The sequence below is a fragment of the Phyllobates terribilis genome, unplaced genomic scaffold (genome assembly GCF_046119375.1).
Source record: "Phyllobates terribilis strain yellow unplaced genomic scaffold, ASM4611937v1 Scaffold_2__4_contigs__length_985480577, whole genome shotgun sequence".
Lineage (NCBI taxonomy): Eukaryota > Metazoa > Chordata > Amphibia > Anura > Dendrobatidae > Phyllobates > Phyllobates terribilis.
The window spans coordinates 983,896,403-983,915,845 of record NW_027362762.1 but is presented as its reverse complement, the minus strand read 5'-3'; the positions used below and the strand labels follow the sequence as shown (position 1 = coordinate 983,915,845).

Here is a 19,443-nt window from a genome sequence, read left to right as displayed (position 1 = left end):
ATAACTTTTTTTTCTTTCCAGTATCATTCATAGAAAACACCATTCTCACTTACCCAAGAACGGTCAAATCCATCCTGTGTACAGAGACTGTAGAAATGGCCATAAATATTGAGAACCGAGCGCTGAACAGAAGAGAAGGATACCAATAATGCCAGCAATGAGACACGGGACGCAGAATACAGTGGATGCAGGGAGCATCAATGCTGCAAGCTCATTTATTGGGTAGCAATTATTATGTGACATGAAATGGACCTTCATGCAGTAAAGTTTCCTCCTTCGTTATGGAAAACACCAGGACAGCACCGGATTCTCTCACTTCTTCCATCTAAGAAGCGCTGAAATGTCTGGTCCTTTCACTCGGGTCCCTGTCACTCGATTCACTGACTCGCCGTTCCCGCTCACGGGTCACAAAGTTTAGGAGATCAATAGCAGTCACTACTCCAAATACCATCTGCTTCTTACTGGAGGAGCCATCGTTGTGATCTGCTGAGAGACAGCCTATAACTTAGAAATGTGGAGCCGATTCATTCAGACTGGCGTTGAGTATGCAAGGGTTAATGATGGGCGCGCTGTAGTAAGATGCACACTACTTAATGAATTAGGCACATCTTAATGATGGCATGTGCCTTCACAAGAAATCTTACTCCGGCCCCTGACTGGAGTAACATTTCTACCATAAAGTACACCAAAACTTCTCATGAATTTGCCAAGCTGTCACAGCTCTGCCCACTCTGTAGGAGCTGGCCAAAATGGGCATGAAGATGTCAAAAGTTGTTTGTATTTTTTCAGCAACTTTGTGTTGTTGCAGGATTGGAATAAAAAGGCAAAAAAAATGAGGTAAGAAAAAGAGAAGAGGCAGGAACCATGCAGCAACTTACACTGAATCTGCTCATGAACTACAAGAGCGAAGTGATCGGTCTCCAGTATGCGGGAAAGTTTCCCCAGATTGTCCATGAGGTGCACCTAGAACAGGAAGATGGTCATGGACACAGACTACTTCTACTGAGTGGGTACACTTATAAAAGACTCCGCGCCATCAATCTGTCCCATCTCCAATTTCTGATACAAGACTGACCCCACAACCTCCCGCCGCCGTACCTGAGTAAATTGCTTGTAAATGACTTTGGCAACAGGATCTGAGGATTTCACCTTCCCGGCCAACACGGATGACAGCATATTCCCAAGGGTCACCATACCAAGCACTAACCTGCAAGATATAACATAGGGCTGAATAGTCAGAAGATACATAGGAACCATATGTAGGGATATAAATGACAACAGCAATGCGCTGTCATCTAGTCGAAAGGAAGGCATACACATGGCCGTCTGTCAATCTCCGCTGTGTGGGCTCAGGAACAACAAATTAAAAAAAAATTATAGTAGTCATAACGCGCAGTACAAACAGAGCTGAAACTAGGAGTGCACGCTGCGCTGTGACGCACACCGCGTCGCACTGTGACGCACGCCGCGCCGTGACTCACCCTGACTCAGACACAATGGGAACTTGGTCAAAACCTTTTTCTCGGAGGAGCTGGATTGTCTGGTTGCAGCTGACTGTCGGGAGGACGGTCAGTGGAGCAGAAAGAGACAATGACGAAACCTTGACGTTCCACCACCTAAGAGTGACAAATGATGGCATATAGGTACAGGAAGTGACAACCAGGTGCATGGCTACATCGTGCGGTACATAATAAATGTGGTACTAGCTCAACCATGGAAGGCAACAATGCATATTGGTGGATCCATCAATGGGAGCAGAAACTTCATACTGGACGACGACATGATAAAGTCTCCTGTGTGCTCTTCTCAAACATGTCCAATAAGTCGGGAGACAACAATCAGCTGCAGAAAACGATGAGCATGGGGCATAAACATTAGGAGCACCAGGGTCCACAGACTGATGACCTGAGATCACACCAAAACATCCTGGAAAAAAAAGGAAAAGATGTCTCCTCTTACCAGGGTTTACTGCCCTCCAGTTCCTCCACCTTAAGGAACTGTTTCTGAGTCATCCATTTATCACTAAGGAACTTGGACCTGAGAACAAAAGATGTGTTAGCAATTGGCACACTTGCCCCAGCAGGTGTAGTGTAATACCCGGTGGCATCACGGACATGGAGCCTTACATGTAATTCCGCACAGAGTCCGGCAGGATCACCACACATCTCTGTCCTTCTTCCAGCTCTTGTGCAGCATTCACAGCTACACTCATGGCACTGCCAGAGCTGCCTCCTGCCCAGAGAGAAAGTCGTCATCATCACCGGGAAGCCGAGGGTGACCAACATGATCATTCACCAACACAATGTGACCCGCATCATCATGGCGCAACGGTTCAGCACTACTCACCACAGAGCAGTCCTTCCTCCTTGATCAGTGCTCGGGCCATAGAGAAAGAATCTTCATCATTTGACTTGTACCATTTATCAACCACCTGACAGATAGAGAAGCAGGAATGGCGCCTCAAACAGGATCACACTGTCCTGCCCATAGATCACCATAACTGATACCACCTCCACAGCTGCCGATCACTACAATCACCGATACTCAAGCTACCCCGCCGCCGATCACTAAAATCACCGATACTCCAGCTACCCCGCCGCCGATCACGGATACTCCAGCTACCCCGCCGCCGATCACTGATACTCCAGCTACCCCGCCGCCGATCACTGATACTCCAGCTACCCCGCCGCCGATCACTGATACTCCAGCTACCCCGCCGCCGATCACTGATACTCCAGCTACCCCGCCGCCGATCACTGATACTCCAGCTACCCCGCCGCCGATCACGGATACTCCAGCTACCCCGCCGCCGATCACGGATACTCCAGCTACCCCGCCGCTGATCACGGATACTCCAGCTACCCCGCCGCCGATCACGCATACTCCAGCTACCCCGCCGCCGATCACGCATACTCCAGCTACCCCGCCGCCGATCAAGCATACTCCAGCTACCCCGCCGCCGATCACGGATACTCCAGCTACCCCGCCACAGCTGCAGATCACTACGATCAACGATTCTCCAGCTACCCCGCCACAGATCACTAGTATTCCAGCTGCTGATCACTACAATCACAGATTCCCCAGCTTCTCTGCCATTGCAGATCATTAGTGTCACCGATTCTCCAGCTACTCCTCACGGATCAGATTCACCAACTAATCCACTACAATCACCAAGTGTACAGCTACTTCTCCGCTGCAGATAACTCCGATCAATAACTCAACAGCCTCTGGCTCATAAATCTACTCAATATCTAACACCGTATGAACTCTTACCATTCGGTCCAGTACAGTGGGAATGAAGTCATATCCGATCCCTTCCACCTCGTATCCCGTCTTGTCTGTCTGGTTCAGCTCCTCAGGTTCAGCTAGAATCGAACCTTCTGGATCCACCCCGACTACCTAAAAAAAATGAGGACGAGACCGCTTTTATTCAAGCCTCCTGTATAGGTCCCATAACAACTTTACAAGTCATGTAAACAGAAGTATAAATCACGCAGGAGCAGGGACCATATGGGAACCGGCTCACTAGCGTGCGTGCATTTAGCATCTGCTCACCACCACGACTTCCCGAGCAGCATCGGTTACACTCCACCTTCTAGATCAGGGGTGCACAACCTTTTTTATAGTCCGAGAGACACCGTAAAACTTTGGTTGCTTTGCGTTGTACTATTACACTCACCGCTCATATATCAGACTACAGCAGCACAGGTGACATTCATCCTCCTCACCTTGCAGTTTGGACACTTTTCCTTCAGTTTTCGTGCAAGCCCAGTAATTGTCCCGCCAGTTCCGGCACCAACCACCACCATATCCACTCGCCCTGCGTAAAAACAGGGATCATAACTGATTGATCTGCCTGTATCACCCGGGCAGCAGCTGCCTGAACATCAGAACACAAAATCTACATGTACCAGAAGCCTCATCGTCTGCTGGAGCCTGCCGTGTTAGGCCTGCCACCCCAAGCCAGAGAGACCGAATTTCTAGACTGTTTGTGGACTTTGTCTCATACGGAGACCAACCTTTCCATCATGACAACCCATCCATAAACCACCACATTGGGCTAGGAAGCAGAACTGATCAGATCACTCGTCGGTGCAGGTAAAGGTTGCTGTATACCGCCACACCACGTCCCACTTACCATCACACTGCTGGATAATTTCCTCTGCGGTACTATCATAGTGAGCGAGAGGATTGCTGGCATTCCGGTACTAGATGACAAGGAGAGGAGCATAAGCTATAATGATCCAGGTACCATACAATGACAGCCACGAGAGGCCGCATACTGCCACCCAACGGTAACGCCGATCTTCAGTGCCCGCACAGCATAGCCTGCTCATCTATCCTGATATGCCTAGTCCTGCCCGCTGCCCATCATCCAACCTGTCTGTCCAATACCTGATCCAGGATGTGAGAATTGGGGATCTCGTTCTTTAATCGCCAAGCAACCCCAACATGCGACTCCGGGGAATCAAAGCGGGCGCTGGTTGGAGTGCGGACAATCTCTGCTCCAAGAGCACGGAGAACGTCTACCTGAGGAGAAAAGATCACAGCCCAGTAAGAAGACCACATATAGCGTGGAGCAGCGTGTGCCGGCCTCATGTACCACACCCGGAGAGCCAACATACAGCCTGGAGCAGCGTGTGCCCGCCTCATGAACCACACCCGGAGAGCCAAATTACAGTAGCGTGTGCCCGCCCCATGTACCACACCCGGAGAGCCAACGTACAGCGTGGAGCAGCGTGTGCCCGCCTCATGTACCACACCCGGAGAGCCAACGTACAGCGTGGAGCAGGGTGTGCCCGCCCCATGTACCACACCCGGAGAGCCAACGTACAGCATGGAGCAGCGTGTGCCCACCTCATGTACCACACCGAGAGCTAACGTACAGCGTGGAGCAGCGTGTGCCCGCCCCATGTACCACACACAGAGAGCCAACGTACAGCGTGGAGCAGCGTGTGCCCGCCCCATGTACCACACCCAGAGAGCCAACGTACAGCGTGGAGCAGCGTGTGCCCGCCCCATGTACCACACCCAGAGAGCCAACGTACAGCGTGGAGCAGCGTGTGACCGCCCCATGTACCACACCCGGAGAGCCAACGTACAGGGTGGAGCAGCGTGTGCCCACCCCATGTACCACACCCGGAGAGCCAACGTACAGCGTGGAGCAGCGTGTGCCCGCCACATGTACCACACCCGGAGAGCCAACGTACAGCGTGGAGCAGCGTGTGCCCGCCCCATGTACCACACCCGGAGAGCCAACGTACAGCGTGGAGCAGCGTGTGCCCGCCTCATATACCACACCCGGAGAGCCAACGTACAGCGTGGAGCAGCGTGTGCCCGCCCCATGTATCACACCCACAGAGCCAACATACAGTGTGGAGCAGCGTGTGACCGCCCCATGTACCACACCCGGAGAGCCAACGTACAGGGTGGAGCAGCGTGTGCCCACCCCATGTACCACACCCGGAGAGCCAATGTACAGCGTGGAGCAGCGTGTGCCCGCCTCATGTACCACACCCGGAGAGCCAACGTACAGCGTGGAGCAGGGTGTGCCCGCCCCATGTACCACACCCGGAGAGCCAACGTACAGCATGGAGCAGCGTGTGCCCACCTCATGTACCACACCGAGAGCTAACGTACAGCGTGGAGCAGCGTGTGCCCGCCCCATGTACCACACACAGAGAGCCAACGTACAGCGTGGAGCAGCGTGTGCCCGCCCCATGTACCACACCCAGAGAGCCAACGTACAGCGTGGAGCAGCGTGTGCCCGCCCTATGTACCACACCCAGAGAGCCAACGTACAGCGTGGAGCAGCGTGTGACCGCCCCATGTACCACACCCGGAGAGCCAACGTACAGGGTGGAGCAGCGTGTGCCCACCCCATGTACCACACCCGGAGAGCCAACGTACAGCATGGAGCAGCGTGTGCCCGCCACATGTACCACACCCGGAGAGCCAACATACAGCGTGGAGCAGCGTGTGCCCGCCTCATATACCACACCCGGAGAGCCAACGTACAGCGTGGAGCAGCGTGTGCCCGCCCCATGTATCACACCCACAGAGCCAACATACAGTGTGGAGCAGCGTGTGCCCGCCCCATGTACCACATCCGGAGAGCCAACGTACAGCGTGGAGTAGCGTGTGCCCGCCCCATGTATCACACCCAGAGAGCCAACGTACAGCATGGAGCAGCGTGTGCCCGCCCCATGTATCACACCCGGAGAGCCAACGTACAGCAGCGTGTGCCCGCCTCATGTACCACACCCGGAGAGCCAATGTACAGCAGTGTGTGTCCGCCTTATGTACCACACCCGGAGAGCCAACGTACAGAGTGGAGCAGCGTGTGCCCGCCCCATGTATCACACCCAGAGAGCCAACGTACAGCAGCGTGTGTCCACCTCATGTACCACACCCGGAGAGCCAACGTACAGCGTGGAGCAGCGTGTGCCCGCCCCATGTACCACACCCGGAGAGCCAACGTACAGCATGGAGCAGCGTGTGCCCGCCTCATGAACCACACCCGGAGAGCCAAATTACAGTAGCGTGTGCCCGCCCCATGTACCACACCCGGAGAGCCAACGTACAGCGTGGAGCAGCGTGTGCCCGCCTCATGTACCACACCCAGAGAGCCAACGTACAGCGTGGAGCAGCGTGTGCCCGCCCCATGTACCACACCCGGAGAGCCAACGTACAGGGTGGAGCAGCGTGTGCCCGCCCCATGTACCACACCCAGAGAGCCAACGTACAGCGTGGAGCAGCGTGTGTCCGCCCCATGTACCACACCCGGAGAGCCAACGTACAGGGTGGAGCAGCGTGTGCCCGCCCCATGTACCACACCCGGAGAGCCAACGTACAGCGTGGAGCAGCGTGTGCCCGCCCCATGTACCCCATGTGTCCGCACACCCCTGTTAAGATGCCAGGTTTCTGTCATACAAAAAAATTTTGAAATAATTCTTGGTGATTTAAGAAAACTAAAAAAGGTAACGTCGCACCATAATCTGCACACGCCACAGAGAAAAACTGAATAATGTTGTATCATTTTGCACACCCTTAAACTATTACTCTGTTGAAGTTCCTTGTGAGTGTCGGGCAGCGTTCAGTTTTTTTGGATTGGGGTCTATCACGTCACATCTAGAATTGGCGATCCTTGTCAGACTGCGGGGGCGTCTCCTGTGTACAGCGCCCTCAAGTCACCACAGATCGTCCCTTGGGGTCAGGTCTTGGCTCGGCTGCTCCAGAACTTCCATCTTCTGGTGAAGCCATTCTCTTGGTCACTTACGGCTGTTGTCGCTGAAAGGTGAAATTTCTCGTCATCTTCAGCCTTTTATCAGACGCCGGAAGGTTCTGAGGTAAAATTCTCTGACATTTGTTTTGACCATAATCCCCTCTCTTGTCTAAAGACCCAGTTCCTGAAAAACAGCCCCAGAACCTGATGCTGCCCTCACCATGCCTCACTGTGGGGATGGCGATCTTCTGGTGGCGACCAGTGTCTGCTTTGCACCAAAAAAATACCTTTTGGAACCATTACCAAAATATTCCACCTTGGTCACATCAGACATAATAGCTTTCCTGTTTTTTGGCAGACGTGAGCGTTTTGTAAAGATATAGCTGGTCCTGGATGTTTTTGTTTGTAAGAAAAAGCTTTAGGCTATGTGCCCACGATGCAGAAATGCTCAGAATTTTTTCCTGAGCGTTTCTGCATCTCCCTGGCAGAAAAAACGCATGCGGATTGTACATGCGTTTTTCCTGCCAGGGACTTGGGGATGTGAAGCGTTCTTCACTTGCATTTCCGCCTGCGGGTTGAGAAGCGCTTTTCTGAATTTAGCATCACTTGGAAAGTGCTTGACAACTTGGTCACACTATATAAATCCATGCAACCGGCATATATAGTGTGACCCGAGAGAATGTAAAAAAATAAATGTATACTTACCCTCCGATGGCCGCCGCAGTCTTGATTCCCTCCGTCCCGGCTGCCGGCAGCGGTAGAGTGAAGGACCTGCTGACGTCAGCGTAGCATGACCCGTCACATAACTATGACGTCATCACAGGTCCTTCATTCCATCGCGAACTGCTGCCAAGCAAGTATGAGCGCAGCGGGGGTCGTCAGAAGGCAAGTATAATATTTATTTTTTATTTTATTCTTTTTTTTTTTACAGGTTCTATGGTACCCGGGTCCGGATGAGAGTCTCCTGTCCTCCACACCCAGGTACCATCCGCACATTGAAACGCATAATATCTGTGTGTACAAATGTGCTGATACGGATATTATGCGTTTCAATGCAAGTCAATGGCGGCGAAAATGCCACGCTTCCGCAAAATAAATGGTAGTGCTGCGTTTTTTTCTACAATGATAATCCGCAGCGGAAATTCCCGCAGCATGTGCACAGCACGTGCAGATTATCATTGGGGGACATGGCAGACCTTCTACCATGCGTTTTTTAAGCGTTTCTGCAGCACTTTTGCCGCTGCGGAAACGCTTAAAAAAACGCATCGTGGGCGCACAGCCTTAATCGTGTCACCCAGCTTCAAATATGAAGACTATGGGATATTGTTGTCAGCTGCAGGACACAACCAGTACTGGCCAGAAGTTCCTGCAGCTCCTTTAATGTTGCCGTCGGCCTCTTAGCAGCCTCCAGGCAGATTGTCTTGCCTTTTCTTCAATTTTTGAGGGAAGTCCAGGTCTAGGTAATGTCACTGTTGTGCCAAATTTAAACCATTTATTGATAAGGTCTTCAGTGTGTACATGGTAGATCCAATGTCTGACAACTTTTCTCAATGAGATCGTTTTGCTGTGTTGTCAGCTGTTTATGGACCTTGGTTTCTGGTGTAAAATGCAACTAACGTTCTCTGGTGTTAAATCAGAATTGCTGTAAATGATGGCGGCCGAGCACTGACTACTATGTAATGCGAGGGAAATGTGATCGGCTGATTCTGAGCACAACTACAACACTAAACTACATTATCTTAAATTTGCTTGTTTTTTTATTTACCCCCGCACAGAAAGGCTCCTTCCCTCCACAGCCCATTGGAATTTATTGAGCACAAATTTGATTTAGCCGGAATAAACTGCAGACTCTGTGTTGCATTTGAAGAGCGCCCCCAAAGCGCCAAAACAGCAGAAAAGCCCCCTTTACACACACGTGACCTCCATTGTGGAAACTACACCCCTCAATGAATTCATCTAGGGACGTGGTCAGCATCTTGAACCACAAGTGTGTCACAGTTTTATAACACTGGGATGTGAAAATGAAAAAGTTAAACTTTTTTTAAAATATATATATTTTAGCACCCCAAATTTTCACAAGAAATAGGAGGAAATGGACCCAAACATTTATAAAGCATTTTCGTGCCCCAGTACCCACTATGTGGTGGGAACTACCATGACATTTGTTACAATTATAAGTAGATTCAAATCAAAAGGTTTCATCTTTACCATGGCTAGAGAGGAAAATAACCGTACCCTGTGAATTATTACGCTATTTCTTCCGCCTACGGCAGGGCCCTCTGCGTTGCCGCACCCCCTTCCGTTTGGGCGTACGGTAGGATCCCCTGCGTGGTCACACCCCCTTCCGTTTGGGCGTACAGCAGTACCCTCTGCATGGCCACACCCCCTTCCGTTTGGGGGTACGGTAGGATCCCCTGCGTGGTCACACCCCCTTCCGTTTGGGCGTACGGCAGGACCCTCTGCATGGCCACACCCCCTTCCGTTTGGGCGTACGGCAGGACCCTCTGCGTGGCCACACCCCATTCCGTTTGGGCGTACGGCAGGATCCTCTGCATGGTCACACCCCCTTCCGTTTGGGCATACGGCAGGACCCTCTGCGTGGCCACACCCCCTTCCGTTTGAGCGTACGGCAGGATCCTCTGCGTGGTCACACCCCCTTCCGTTTGAGCGTACAGCAGGACCCTCTGCGTGGTCACACCCCCTTCGGCGTACGGCAGGATCCTCTGCGTGGCCACACCCCCTTCCGTTTGGGCGTACGGCAGGACCCTCTGCGTGGCCACACCCCCTTCCGTTTGGGCGTACGGCAGGATCCTCTGCGTGGCCACACCCCCTTCCGTTTGGGCGTACGGCAGGATCCTCTGCGTGGTCACACCCCCTTCCGTTTGGGCGTACGGCAGGACCCTCTGCGTGGCCACACCCCCTTCCGTTTGGGCGTACGGCAGGACCCTCTGCGTGGCCACACCCCCTTCCGTTTGGGCGTACGGCAGGATCCTCTGCGTGGCCACACCCCCTTCCGTTTGGGCGTACGGCAGGACCCTCTGCGTGGCCACACCCCCTTCCGTTTGGGCGTACGGCAGGATCCTCCGCATGGTCACACTCCCTTCTGTTTGGGCGTACGGCAGGATCCTCTGCGTGGCCACACCCCCTTCCGTTTGGGCGTACGGCAGGACCCTCTGCGTGGTCACACCCCCTTACGTTTGGGCGTACGGCAGGATCCTCTGCGTGGCCACACCCCCTTCCGTTTGGGCGTACGGCAGGACCCTCTGCGTGGTCACACCCCCTTACGTTTGGGCGTACAGTAGGATCCTCTGCGTGGCCACACCCCTTCCGTTTGGGCGTACGGCAGGACCCTCTGCGTGGTCACACCCCCTTACGTTTGGGCGTACAGTAGGATCCTCTGCGTGGCCACACCCCCCTCTTCCGTTTGGGCGTACGGCAGGACCCTCTGTCTGGCCACACCCCCTTACGTTTGGGCATACAGTAGGATCCTCTGCGTGGCCACACCCCCTTCCGTTTGGGCGTACGGCAGGACCCTCTGCGTGGCCACACCCCCTTACGTTTGGGTGTACAGTAGGATCCTCTGCGTGGTCACACCCCCTTCCGTTTGGGCGTACGGCAGGGCTCAGAAGACAAGGAGCGCCATTTGGCTTTTAGGCAGCAAGGTGTCCTGGAGAAATTTGTGGCCACCATTTGCAGAACCCCCAAGCTTCCAAAACAGCAGAATCCCCAAAAGGTGACCCCATTTTGCAAATTACATTTAGAAAAGTCATCTAGGGATGTAGTGACTATTTTAACCCGACTGGCATTTTCCAGAAATTTGCGCACAATGGATGTTGCAGAGTAAAAACTGCAAATTTTACATTTTAGTGCCCGGCTTGTGCCGCATAGATTGTTACGAGGAGTGTCCAGGACACAACAAGTGAGGATTGATCTCAATAAAAGATTGGTGGTGGTGGTGGGGGGGGGGGGTCAGACTCACAATCAGCAGAAACTGCTCTGACAGCAGCCTGAACTAGGGCGAGGTTCACACTGTACTTGTGGACACGGTGGGGTGCATACGCTTGGGCGGTGTGTGCCCATCAGTGTTCACTGTCAGGATGGATCTCGAAGCATCCGTCCACCATGGGGCCCACTGTAAAGAGACGTCATCACACGGCATTCATCTCTTCCCAGTCTCCTCCAGTACAGGAAAGTGCAATCTGCTGGGCTTCTCTATAGTTACCCAAGTGCACGCCGGTCAGGCGGAGGCATCACACTTCTGAATGGTCGTCCATGATGACATTACAGAGTACATCTGGAAGAGTTTATTGTAGAATAGGTGGACTGACTGTGTGTACAGAGGCCAAGCGATGGATGGGCTACATACACCACCGCGTACATTGCCTGAATTCTGCCGAACATTCACTACAATGGGAGAGGACGCTCAGTACTCGTCTATGCAATGTGCGGGGGGCCGTCCGTATATCACTGAGGTGCGGCTGCTACCGGGGCAGTTTTCAGCTGATAGGTGGGTGTACTGGTGTCGGACCATCACTGTTTTTACCGGAACAAGATGACATTTTTAATGATTGTTTGATCAGTTTTTCGTCTAAAATTTGTGTCAGTATGATGAAAAAGCTTCATTTTTGGCACGTTTTTATGGTATTCAGACAGATTAATATTATGGTATTTATATAGATTTCGGACATAGCGATACTAAATGTGTACTTTTTTTTTTTCTTTTAACAGCGTGTTTCTACTTGCAAAACATGTTTCCATTTTATTTTTTCACATTTCTACTAAGTTTTTCACTTTTTTTTTTTTACTTTGTGCCAGGATAGGACATGAATTTTCCCTGCTCTGATCGCTAGTCTATTACTCTGCAGTGCTTTTACATTGCAGGGAATTAGAGCTATCAATTAGAGGCGAGACCTTACAGGCCACCGTACCTGGGTGACTCCATCACCATGGAGACCATCGGCATGATGGAACCCCCTGCTCTATAAGCAGATCGATGCCGCTCTCACTATTGACATCAGAGGGGTCAATCACCCACGATCAGCGCAAGCACTGACGGTGGGCGTTACTGCAGGGTGTCAGCTGTGATTGACAGCTCACACCCGCTGATTGTTTTGATGGCCCTGCTAGTGAGCCGGCACGGTCGTCACAACTCGCACTGTGCTGTACATGTATGGCGGATGTCATGAAGAGGATAAATGGGGAAAAAATAGTTGTGAAATGATTCTTCTTGGTAGGGGGATTTTTTATTTTTTTTATGAAAGAAAACTCATTTCACCAGGGGTGTGTAGACTTTTACAGCCTCTCTAGACCCAGGGAGAGCACAATCAGCATGGGGCACGCATGTACTGGAATACTGTAACGCTGTAGCCACACATCATAAAATGTGACAAAACATAAGCGAATCCCCTGTCGTAAACAAACAATAGGGCACAAAAACAATGGAGGGTGATTAAGTAACATCATTTTGCTAAAAAATGTAAAAGCCGTCCCACAACGTCACGGTGACCCTAATCGGGACAGTCCTAACCTCTAATATTAAAACCTTATGTGAATGAGGACCGAGCCCGGATAATGGACATCCAGGCATGTAATGACCAGCTCAGAGAAAAAGCCACACTCATATGCACAGGGTGCAAAACTAAATGTGATCTGGAAGAAGCTGTCCAAGATGAGGTTGATCCAAGAGAAGGAGCCTAAGCAGCAGCGCATGGCGCCGACCTCCAGCCAGACTTACTTTCTCCATACTCATCTTCTCCGGCATCACAATGATACAGCGATATCCCTTCACCGCAGCCGCTAGGGCCAGGCCGATCCCTGAGGAGGAAAGAAGCACATCATACATAGAGGAGTAAGCAGCGAGCGATGGCGGGGGGAGGGCAATGAGCAGGGACTCGCCTGCGGCTGGAGCGTCCTAGTCACACAATTATCAGATTATCCCAGAAAAACAAGACCTTCTGCACGGACACGTCTGCTCTGAGCCTCAGGAGTGCCTAGAAATGGCACCGTCTCCTCCACCATCTGCAAAGTTCACAGAGGAATCAGAACAAGGTGTGCGAGGCGTGAAGGTCAACATCTAAACCCAACCCGTCTGACCACGATATGGGACTGCCAGCTCAGCCGACAGCAGCACAAGCTAGGGCGGGGATAGTCAAACACGTCACAGACTAACAAATATACCGCCATCTCCTGCCTCCTGTACAGACCACAAGGTGCGGGGGAGTAATATACTGTAAACCACACGTAACAAAGCCATCTCCTGCCTCCAGTACAGGCCACACAGTGCGGGGGAGTAACATACTGTAAACCACACGTAACAACGCCATCTCCTGCCTCCAGTACAGGCCACACAGTGCGGGGGGAGTAATACTGTAAACCACACGTAACAAAGCCATCTCCTGCCTCCAGTACAGGCCACACGGTGCGGGGGGGGGGGGGGGGGGGGGGGAGTAATATACTGTAAACCACACGTAACAACGCCATCTCCTGCCTCCAGTACAGGCCACACAGTGCGGGGGAGTAACATACTGTAAACCACACGTAACAATGCCATCTCCTGCCTCCAGTACAGACCACACGGTGCAGGGGGGGGGGGGGGGGGGGGGGGGAGTAATATACTGTAAACCACACGTAACAACGCCATCTCCTGCCTCCTGTACAGGCCACACAGTGCGGGGGAGTAATACTGTAAACCACACGTAACAAAGCCATCTCCTGCCTCCAGTACAGGCCACACGGTGCGGGGGGGGGGGGGGGGGGGGGGGAGTAATATACTGTAAACCACACGTAACAACGCCATCTCCTGCCTCCTGTACAGGCCACACAGTGCGGGGGAGTAATATACTGTAAACCACACGTAACAACGCCATCTCCTGCCTCCTGTACAGGCCACACAGTGCGGGGGAGTAATATACTGTAAACCACACGTAACAACGTCATCTCCTGCCTCCAGTACAGACCACACGGTGCGGGGGAGTAATATACTGTAAACCACACGTAACAACGCCATCTCCTGCCTCCTGTACAGGCCACACAGTGCGGGGGAGTAATATACTGTAAACCACACGTAACAACGCCATCTCCTGCCTCCAGTACAGACCACACGGTGCGGGGGAGTAATATACAGTAAACCACACGTAACAACGCCATCTCCTGCCTCCAGTACGGGCCACACGGTGCGGGGGAGTAATACTGTAAACCACACGTAACAACGCCATCTCCTGCCTCCAGTACAGACCACACGGTGCGGGGGAGTAATATACTGTAAACCACACGTAACAACGCCATCTCCTGCCTCCAGTACAGGCCACACGGTGCGGGGGAGTAATACTGTAAACCACACGTAACAACGCCATCTCCTGCCTCCTGTACAGGCCACACAGTGCGGGGGGAGTAATATACTGTAAACCACACGTAACAACGCCATCTCCTGCCTCCTGTACAGGCCACACAGTGCGGGGGAGTAACATACTGTAAACCACACGTAACAAAGCCATCTCCTGTACTGGTCACATTGCGTGGGGTGTAGTATAATGTACATAGCATGTAATACCGCCATCTCCAGCCTCCAGTACTGGTCATATTGGGGTGAGGCATGTAGATTAATACACTGGGACGGCAGTACAATATACAGGTGCATCTCACTAAATTAGAATATCATCAAAAAGTTAAATTTATTTATTTCAGTTCTTCAATAAAAAAAAGTGAAGCTCCTATATTATATAGAGTCATTACACACAGAGGGATCTATTATATAGAGTCATTACACACAAAGGGATCTATTATATAGAGTCATTACACAAAGTGATCTATTATATAGTCATTACACAAAGAGTGATCTATTATATAGAGTCATTACACACAGAGCGATCTATTATATAGAGTCATTACACACAGAGCGATCTATTATATAGAGTCATTACACACAGAGCGATCTATTATATAGAGTCATTACACACAGAGCGATCTATTATATAGAGTCATTACACACAGAGCGATCTATTATATAGAGTCATTACACACAGTGATCTATTTCAAGTAGTTATTTCAGTTAATGTTGATGATTATGGCTTACAGCCAATGAAAACAAAAGTCATTATCTCAGTAAATTAGAATAATTAACAAAAAACACCTGCAAAGGCTTCCTACGCATTTAAAAAGGTCCCTTAGTCTGTTTCAGTAAGCTCCACAATCATGGGGTAGACTGCTGACTTGACAGATGTCCAGAAGGCAGTCACTGACACACTCCACAATGTCCCAGAGTCTGGAGGAAGAGTGGAAAGGCCACAATCCAAGCTGCTGGAGGTCTAGTGTGAAGTCTCCACAATCAGTGATGGTTTGGGGGGCCATGTCATCTGCTGGTGGAGGTCCACTGGGTTTTATCAAGACCAAAGTCAGCGCAGCCGTCTACCAGGACATTGTAGAGCACTTCATGCTTCCCTTTGACTACAAGCTTTATGGAGATGGAAATGTCCTTCTCCAGCAGGACTTGGCCCCTGTCCACCCAGCCAAAAGTACCAATACCTGGTTTACACACAACAGTATCACTGTGCTTGATTGTCCGCAAACTCGCCTGACTTTAACCCCATAGAGAATCTAGTATAGAGAATCTATGGGGTATTGTCAAGAGGAAGATGAGACCCCAGAGCCAACAATGCAAACGAGCTGAAGGCGGCTATCAAAGCCACCTGGGCTTCCATAACTCCTCAGCAGGGCCACAGGCGGATCGCCTCCATGCCACATTGCCGCATTGATGCACGAGGAGCCGACCAAGTATTGAGGGCAGACACTGAACAGACATTTCAGGAGGACATTTTGGATTTTAAAAACATTTTTCAAGCTGTTATAAAGTATTCTAATTTACTGAGATAATGACTTGTGTTCTCATTGGCTGTAAGCCATAATCATCAACATTAACAGAAATAAACATGTGAAATAGATCCCTCTGTGTGTAATGACTCTATATAATAGATCCCTCTGTGTGTAATGACTCTATATAATAGATCCCTCTGCGTGTAATGACTCTATATAATAGATCCCTCTGCGTGTAATGACTATATAATAGATCCCTCTGCGTGTAATGACTCTATATAATAGATCCCTCTGCGTGTAATGACTCTATATAATAGATCCCTCTGCGTGTAATGACTCTATATAATAGATCCCTCTGCATGTAATGACTATAGAATATAGGAGCTTCACTTATTGTACTGAATTAAATTTACTTTTTGATGATATTCTACATTTAGTGAGATGCACCTATATAGTACATTGGGGGCGCCAGTAGTACAATAGATAATACATTGGGGGCGCCAGTACAATGCAGGATGTGCTGTAAGGAAAGTGATGAAATGTCCTATAAATGTCTGTCCAGTCCTGATCTCAGGACCTCGGCTTTTAGTTGACATGAATCTGTGCAGCTCTTTATGTACATGCTCAGTAGTGACCGGGGCTGTGGAGTCAGAGTCACGAGTCAGGGAAATTGAGGATTCGGAGGTTCAGCTGACCAACTCCACAACCCTGGTTGTCATAGGCCGTGTACATTTACATCTTACTACACGTCTCGGTCACTCAACCCCTTTTTTTTTTCATCACGGACTGCAAAAGACTGCAGTGGGTGTAATATGCTCACCAGTGTTTCCGGAGGTTGGCTCTATGATGGTGTCCCCTGGTTTAAGAACTCCTTCTCTCTCAGCATCCTCCACCATCCGCAGACTGATCCGATCCTTCACACTCCCTCCGGCATTGAAGAACTCACACTTGGCCACTGCAGGACACCAATATAAGGGGAGTAATCAAAACATATACAAAGACAGGTAAAACACACAGGACTATGCAGCGAAGGGCATTAATCAGACACGGACACCCTCCACCTGGTGGCTACTTACACAGCTCACACTTCAGTCCATGCCTCTTTCCGATCTTGTTGATCCTGACAAGCGGAGTGTGACCGATCTTCTGCAGGACGCTCGGGAGGATGGAGGGACTGGGGTTACTGGAACAGAGAGGATCACTTAGTCCCTGCACCGGTTGCAGCGAGCAGAGGTTTCCCAGGGGCTTCTGCTCATGTTATACTTACAGGGGGACATGGTGATGCGGAGACTTGGCCGGTGGCATGCCCAGCTGCCATGTGCACTTGCTGGGGAGGTCAGGGCGGATCCACTTCCTCTCTGCGCCAAGTTCTGCATTCACACCGCCATTGGTTACGCGATTATCAGCAAGGTGAGGACAAGAGACAGATTCTGATTCAGGGGGGACAGACGGCATGATGACCTGAAGGAAGGAGAAGATAAGGGGGGTGGGGGTCACCACATGGTAGAGAGGAAACAGGGCCCCTTATATGCTGCGGCATGAAGTCTGCAATAAGGGCTGAGCCATCATGGGGGACAGGAAGAGACAAGAAGCTGCTCTACGACATCTAAAGGGCACATCCCAGCCCCTCAAGGGGCTCCTGATCAGTGTGCACAAGGGGGCGCTCAGGGATGTGGACATCAGGGCACATGCAGCCCCCCACACTATAGGATCTTCCTGCAGACATTTCTCATCCTTCAGGTTACCCCACAGCATCAGCAGATGCCCAAAATACAGATCCTGTGCCCGCACCTGGGGCCGATCACCTCCACATTACATGGTCTTCTGGAGGGTCAGAGTAATGTGAGGAGATCGGAGACTGAGGCGGCCCTGTAATCATTAGACGCGTCCACCATCTCCAGACTCCCCGACACCGGGCCGATCACATCACTGTGGTGTCAGAGCCTTCTACAGAGAGAGGGATCAGCCCGAGGCATCTCCCGGGGAAGGAGGACACAGTCAGGAGGGAGCGGGAACAGGGGGGGGCACACAGTCAGGAGGGAGCGGGAACAGGGGGGGGGCACAGTCAGGAGGGAGCGGGAACAGGGAGGGGCACACAGTCAGGAGGGGGAGCGGGGGGGGGACGACACACAGTCAGGAGGGGGAGCAGGGGGGGGGGGACGACACACAGTCAGGAGGGGGAGCAGGGGGGGGGGTGGACAGTCAGGAGGGGGAGCAGGGGGGGGGGGGTGGGCCCACAGTCAGGAGGGGGAGCGGGGGAGGGGGGCGGAACCACAGTCAGGAGGGAGAGCAGGGGGGTGGGGGACCACAGTCAGGAGGGGGAGCAGGGGGGGCACAGTCAGGAGGGGGAGCAGGGGGGGGGTGCCACAGTCAGGGGTGAGGGGGGCAGGGGGGGGGGGGACCACAGTCAGGAGTGAGGGGGGCAGGGGGGACACAGTCAGGAGTGAGGGGGGCAGGGGGGACACAGTCAGGAGTGAGGGGGGCAGGGGGGACACAGTCAGGAGTGAGGGAGGCAGGGGGACCGTGAGGAGGGGCAGAAGAGCAGAGCTGAGGGCTCCAGGATCACTACACACACAAACGGGACATCATCTCCCCCATCCTCCGTCACCGCACACGGACATTGTGGGGGTCTCTACAGCAGGGGCAGCAGGCCTGCGCACACATTCCGACGACTGTTACCTGGCAGCGGACACTCTTCACCTCCCGGCTCTGCGCAGTGTCGCAGCAGTGAGAGCCGCTGTCAGACCACGTGATTTACCTAGAACCGCAAGCCAGTCTTCCCATTGGTCAAACAGAAGGCGGTGGTTACTAAGGAGATCTATGATTGGTCACATTATAATAGGGAGAAACACCCACAGCAACCATTCCAGTCCAATCAGGAAATCACAAACCTCACATAAGCTCATGTAACTATGTGGGCGGAGATCGCGCACCTGAGAGGCAAACAGATGGGACTGATGCAATCCAGGCTGCGCAGTTATATAATGTGCAGCTCTGACGTCATCACTTACGGTACACACCCTAGGTGATAACACTATATAATACTGATAACGCCTTCTGTGTGAGGTAATAACACTGTATAATACTGATAACACCTCCTGTGTGAGGTAATAACACTGTATAATACTGATAACCCCCCTGTGTGAGGTAATAACACTGTATAATACTGATAACACCTCCTGTGTGAGGTAATAACACTGTATAATACTGATAACACCTCCTGTGTGAGGTAATAACACTGTATAATACTGATAACACCTCCTGTGTGAGGTAATAACACTGTATAATACTGATAACACCCCTGTGTGAGGTAATAACACTGTATAATACTGATAACACCCCTGTGTGAGGTAATAACACTGTATAATACTGATAACACCCCTGTGTGAGGTAATAACACTGTATAATAC

At 51.5% G+C, this 19,443-nt stretch overlaps 1 protein-coding gene across 3 annotated transcripts; it reads right to left on the bottom strand.

Moving 5' to 3' along the window:
* Positions 1–177: 177 nt before the first annotated feature.
* CBS (cystathionine beta-synthase) lies at positions 178–18,862 on the bottom strand. 3 transcript variants are annotated; one of them, XM_073668817.1, is made up of 16 exons: positions 18,713–18,862; positions 17,301–17,494; positions 17,110–17,216; positions 16,854–16,988; positions 12,960–13,039; positions 4,396–4,530; positions 4,139–4,208; positions 3,729–3,820; positions 3,274–3,399; positions 2,347–2,431; positions 2,127–2,232; positions 1,960–2,037; positions 1,482–1,616; positions 1,099–1,207; positions 879–963; positions 178–486 (listed from the first exon to the last, which is right to left on the bottom strand). In XM_073668817.1, the coding sequence occupies exons 2-16, from the start codon at positions 17,486–17,488 to the stop codon at positions 326–328; spliced, it is 1,692 nt and encodes a 563-aa protein (XP_073524918.1). In that variant the 5' UTR covers positions 17,489–17,494; positions 18,713–18,862; the 3' UTR covers positions 178–325. The 3 variants fall into 3 exon arrangements, with proteins under 3 accessions (XP_073524918.1, XP_073524919.1, XP_073524920.1); XM_073668818.1 differs by having other exon boundaries at positions 178–483; XM_073668819.1 differs by lacking the exons at positions 3,729–3,820; positions 4,139–4,208; positions 4,396–4,530.
* Positions 18,863–19,443: the final 581 nt, after the last annotated feature.